Source organism: Acanthisitta chloris, unplaced genomic scaffold, assembly GCF_000695815.1.
Source record: "Acanthisitta chloris isolate BGI_N310 unplaced genomic scaffold, ASM69581v1 scaffold948, whole genome shotgun sequence".
NCBI classification, from domain to species: domain Eukaryota; kingdom Metazoa; phylum Chordata; class Aves; order Passeriformes; family Acanthisittidae; genus Acanthisitta; species Acanthisitta chloris.
The window spans coordinates 26,026-32,029 of NW_008685122.1; the positions used below are offsets into that span (position 1 = coordinate 26,026).

General features: G+C 38.1%; 1 protein-coding gene across 1 annotated transcript in view; it reads right to left on the bottom strand.

Annotated features, from left to right (window-relative positions):
- Window positions 1-5,625, bottom strand: part of SH3GL3 (SH3-domain GRB2-like 3) — a 15,252-nt gene extending 9,627 nt beyond the window's left edge. The window contains exons 1-5 of the mRNA XM_009079586.1: window positions 5,554-5,625; window positions 4,224-4,296; window positions 3,552-3,695; window positions 2,780-2,913; window positions 1,243-1,401 (exon numbers count right to left, since the gene is read on the bottom strand). Coding sequence (XP_009077834.1) covers window positions 1,243-1,401; window positions 2,780-2,913; window positions 3,552-3,695; window positions 4,224-4,296; window positions 5,554-5,562 — 519 coding nt within the window. The 5' untranslated portion in view covers window positions 5,563-5,625. The remainder of the gene's footprint in view (window positions 1-1,242; window positions 1,402-2,779; window positions 2,914-3,551; window positions 3,696-4,223; window positions 4,297-5,553) is intronic.
- Between the last annotated feature and the right edge of the window lie 379 nt (window positions 5,626-6,004).

Here is a 6,004-nt window from a genome sequence, read left to right on the forward strand (position 1 = left end):
AAGTAATAGGAAATGGGTATGGAAAAAACCTCAAAGGGATATCTAGTTCACACCCTCCCAAAGACAGAATTACTTATACTAGAAAGCATAACTCATCAGTTCTCTAGTGACTCTGCTAAACTCTAGTGACTCAGTTGAATCACTGCACTGGTTTATCCTCAGTTTGGTGCTTTGACTAATGATAAACATTATCTGAAACATCTTTCAGCTGCATGTGCAAGGCAGAATTATACAACACACACTGCAACCAGGCAATTAGGGCCTACAGTGGAACAGAGCTGAAAGTTGTTGACAGTTTTTGCTGCCCTCATATAACTTGCACTGGTAAAACAGAAAGAGGCTTTACTGCCTTATGCTGTATGCTGCTGTAACAAATGTGTCCCACTCACAGTTCAGGAGCTACAGGCTAGTTCATAACTGGCCATCGATGGGTGTGCACAGAGGGGGAAGTCACTTGCTGTTAAATATTCCCACTTAACAGCTCACCCGTGTTGCAGTTTGCTCACAGAAGACAGCAAACTTCTTACTTTATAAGTGTGTTTTCTGTGATGCTGCATCTACAGGGGAAGAGAAAGCTCTGGAATAGGCCCAAATAGGTCCAGTTCTCTTTTCCTACAATTCTGTGATTACATGGGAGAAAACACATCCTGCTATTCCTCTGTGTGTGGACAGAAAAGAGGATTATCCTGAATGACCACAGCTGCTCTTTATTTAGACATAATTTCATGATGGACTTGGACTCTGAGCCAAAGTCCACATATCTGAGCCCAAGCCACAAACTCACTCTATGGAGTAATTTTCAGAGCCAAATAGCAACAATAATGATTTTCAGAGGTAAAATCATTCAGAGACTCCAATTCAGCAGCAATGTTTTGACTATAAGTAAAGTTCAGAAAGCACAGAGTATACACCCTTGCTCCATAGTTTGAGCAGCAGGTCTATGACTATGCTAATCTCCCAACTTTCACCCTCTCACTGACCAAACATTCTACTCTCAGTTAGTTCTACTTAAGACCTCTGTGGCCATCTTGTCTATCTCCAGAAGAAATTCCTGAATTCTTAACATCTCCCATTTACTGCTGTGCATTATGTTCTTCTCTGACAGGAGGTTAAAAGAGGGAAGGGGCACACTTTCTGCTTTCAGACCTTACCTCCTGTGAAGGATGGGACAGGCTTTATCCAATCCCACACATTTGCCCTCCTGGATGTACTGCAGCAAACAAAAATGCAGGACAGACTTACATCATTTTCTAAGAAATTGAACATGCTTCTTTCAGCCAGTTCCTTTGACTCTTCAAATTTTTCTACTGCTTGTTTAACTTCTTCATCTGGTATCTTGCCAAAACGCTTCTTTTTATAATCATAATCCAAACGTCGTCCTTCTAGTTTCTTCAAATGATGCTAAATTAGACAGAACGTGTATGAGAAGGACCAAACAGGACATGCCCAAACAAACACACTCTGATTTAAGAAAATTTCAGCAATGCAAATATATGCAGAGTTAAAGAAATACAAGGCTCAGAGATTATTACAGTCCATCCCTTTGATCCAAGGCATCATCAGATAAGTCTGGGGCTGCATACACGAAGGAAATTTTAAATAAACAGCCATTTGTTAGCACTTGGGGTATTGGCTCTCTTGGTTTGCTAATCTTAGACATTCACTTCATGGACTTCACTAGCTCTGCAACACCTCAGATTCTCTGAATGAGAAGCAGGATCCAAACTGAATATGTGTGTGTTGTCATATTCTACATGCAATTCAGTTTTGTGTCTGAATTGTTTGCAATATGACAGCCAAAAGTAAAAGGTTATTTTCCCCTCATAAGCAATGCTCCAACAAATCTTGTGTTCTTCCTGTCTTTGTTAGGTATCAACTTGACACTTCTATATGATACAGCTACAAAAGCTTTTGTTGCCAAAAATCATGGGACTGACAGACTTACAGAATTGGACTCGAAGTGACAGTACAAAATGCTCATTAAAGCTAATGTCAAACAATTTCTTTTCATCAGTTCAGCAGATCCACAACTGAAACCAGTTATGTATCACAGGAGACAGCTGCAGACATCAAGACATTATTACTATCTTTTTGCTATGCTTTCCACATCCATTTATGTGTAAACAGATAAAATAACTTTCATTTCTGCATTTCATCAGGGTTTTAACTTGCTTATTACCCAAATCCATTGGACTCAACAGACTCAGACAAAGACTGCCTGGCTTTCTTTGAATTGTCACATTGTAAACAAAAACACTGGAAAACTTAACTCTAAAGGTTAAAAATGTGTTCCTCAGTGTCCTATATTTTTCCTATAGTGGCATATGGCACTTCAACACTTTGTGACACTTTTCAGATCACTTTGTGATTTGCCCTGAATAGTCTTTAACAGTTATATTTATTCTCCATCATAAACAGCTTTAAGCTGACAGAGATGGCAAGACAGGAAAATCACTAGCAGCAAATCACAGCCCACTCACATATTCAGAAACATTAATAAAAGTGCTGATTAAAATAAAACAGCAGAAAAATAAAGAGTATAATTCTCTTCACTATCCTTGTTCTGATGGTACAAGAAATATTACAAATTGAGTAAGTTAGACAAGTGAGCAACAGCCAGGCACTGATTTAGAAGTGGATTTCACTGTTTTTCTAGTTAGAGAAACTTAAATGCAGTGAAATTGATTCACCATATTGCCTTCAAGAAAAATATCTCACGAAACCCAAGTCTGATTGACTCTGATTATTCATTAGTGAAGCTTTACCCTGGAAAACTTACCCCAATCTCTTTTAAGTCTTTGTCCTGTAATAACTGTAGAGGATCAATAAAATTTTGTTTGACATTAATATCAAGCGAGTCCTTTACTTCTGCCATTTGCTTCATGCTCTCACCAGCATCCAGTAGTGCAAGGCCTATGGTAGAGAATAGGCTACTTATATCTCAAGGTATGCAAAAGCAGAAAATTTGTCCTATGGAAACAGCCATTTCAAGTAGGTATCTCTGTATCTGCCACAGGCTCTTGATGAGCAATAGATATCCCTACAGAAAATTAGAACTGGAAATCTTTTGATTTGGGTTCTACCTTTTTTCTTTTCCCCTGAAGGGCATCAGTGGAAAAAAAGAACTATTTTTCCCTACCATATTTGCATAGATCATTGCTTTAAAAAAAAAAAAAAAAGAAAAAAAAAAACACCCAAAGGTACCATTTATTTTTTTCTCCAAGAAATTTTTACCTTAGTTTACTTCTCAGAGAATAACCATTTTTATTTAAAGGTTAAAAGAAACACACTGCACCCCAAATTATTTAGGTTGGAAACTTTGAAACTAAAATGGCTGTGATAATATTAGCATCAGTAATCAAACACACCTGCAACAGAGGTGACAAATGTGCAGAAGCATCGTGTTTATTACCTCTTATCAATCATCCCCTGATCCCTGTTCTTAACTCTCCCTCTTACCTGCAGTAGCTATTAACACAGGTTATGTCCCTGAGTGATATTTTGCAATAACTTTATGCTGAAATATTCACAGAGGAGATACACAGACTCACCAAACATAGAATCATCGCCAAGCTCTCTGCCATACCGTATCATGCAGTCTCCCAGGAGTCCCTCTGTCTGGGGATAGCCTGTGGTTTTAACCTGGCCTCTGATCTTTGACATAGTGTTCAGCATTCCCAGCCTGGCTCTGTATGCTAGGAAGGACATAAAGAGAAAAAAAAAGTGCTAAAGACACTTGTAACACTAATATCTTTAAAGCAATAAATCATTTAACAAGCAAAGTCACAAAGCAAGTCACTAAGCTGGTCTGCAGATTGCTAAGTTTTTTGTTGCCAGTACTTGATACACAAAAGTTGAAACATTCCATTCAATGTGGGTCATATGAAACTGGTTTTTATGCCTAACTAAAAGAGGATCATTTCTCCAGGCAAATATACACTGGGAGTGCTTGTGGTCACCTGTTGATATTCTCCAACACTCACATTCCTTTGCAGAGTCCTACCTGTTGAGTTCCTTGACTACAAGCACTGCAGAAGGCAAATGCAGAATAGACACAAATAGACAAAGCAAATTCTTCCTGCTCTCTCTCCCTCTCTTGCTTAGCAGAACTCCAAACAGAAGCCTCACAATGATGACCTAATTAGCTTTTCTTTACCTAGAATTAATTTCCAAGTAAGAAAACAATGTTCATCAAAATCCAACACCCATTTTTCCTATCCTACCTGGATTTGGCTGAAGATACTCTGTGGATTTGGAGAGAAGCTCTGTTACAGCTTTATTAGTAATGTCAATTTTCTGAAAAAGAAAACAGAGTTAGCAAAAAGCCAATTTCTTACTAGAAAACTGATCATTCTATCAGATAATATACTATTCTAGCAGGCAATAAAATGTTATTTAAAATAAAACAAATATGGCATAAATAACCACAAAATAAATAGCCATGTCACAGTTCTGTCAGGGTTCGGAAAAAAACCCAGTTGGCAGGTAGTACTGGGGAGGAGAGATGGTTTCTATCAAAATGGTTACAGCAAAATGTGGGCTTGCCTCTCCAGCCCATCAGTCTTGACTACTGCTTACACATTCTAGACTACGAATTTCCTGCCAGTCCAATAGTTGTTTCTAAGACTGCTCTTCTCCACATGTGAAAAAGAATTAATATATCTCTCACAATCCTGGGGTCAGGGCCATTTAAAGCAGTAGTTTGCTCTGCCTTCCCATTTAATAGTTACTAAAATACTATAAAAATCACATTTCTAGTTTGTTTCCCTTTTCCTCCCTTCGGGCCTGCATATTATTTTTACCCTTATAATGCAGAGAACGGAAATAATTATTCCATAGCCAAAGAAACAGAAACCTAGAAACCTGTTTGGATGACAAATTCAAGACCTTTTTCCTCAATCTACCAACAATAAAATCTGTGACCTAGGTCTACTATGAACATTCAAAAATACACAGAAAGGCAAGTGACACATCAAAGACACATCAAAGCTGTAAATGCAGAAACTGGCAGTAACATTGTTCAATTTGCAGCAGGACTAATAAGTGGACAGCAAATATCTCAATTTCCACAGTGCATGTCCATTTCTGAAAACAGATTTAAACTATGAAACATAATTCTGTATCAACAGGAAATCTGACCCAAGTAGTTAGATTTTTATCATGAATTATATCAGATGGGAAGGTTTAGTGACATTTACAAAGGCTCACTAAAAACTGAAGAGTTCTCTCCCTGATCTCCCACACAGACAGAGGGGAAAGGTCTCTCCTGATGCTCTGCACCATTCTTTGAAGAGTTTCTCCTTTCTGTGGAGAGGTGTCAGTGGAACCTGATGCTCTGCTCAAACAGCCTTTGTGGATGTCTCTTCACCCTTGGCTGAGCTGACAAGGCTCAAGGATAAATTTGCATTTAACCTTACATATTTCTGTTTGGAAGCACATGGTGGGGTTTTCCCCTCAGGGCAAATCTACAATACCATTCTACTGCTTGAAACATGAAACATTTTTGATTCTGCAATAGCTAAATACTGAAAAAGATAATGAGATTTTCCTTACCCTTTCCATCTCTTGAAAATCCTCATCTAACTTTGTTCCTTCTGCTCCACTTATTTTTTCACTGAATAACTGTAAAAAGATAAGTATAACAAAAAAAGCATTATTATTTAATTACAGAATAAATAGCTCAGTTCACAGGAATTTACTCCAGAGAGAAAATAAGTAGCAACCATTTGAGGTTGCAACTGTGCAAGAGAAGAGTAAACAGTCTTGGAAGTCAAGGACTCATTTCAAGAGAGACAAATACCTCATACAAATTTAGAACAGGCAAACAAAAAATGATTTCTCATGCTTAGACAGTCTGTACTCTAAAGACATGACCTACACTACAGAATTCAGCAGAGAGACCAGAGTCTGGACTGCAGGTAAACCCAGAGTAACCCTTTCAAGGATGTTTCTCTGGCTCTCTACTCCTGAGTACCTTCTGGTCTTGCCAAGATGTTCTGTGATA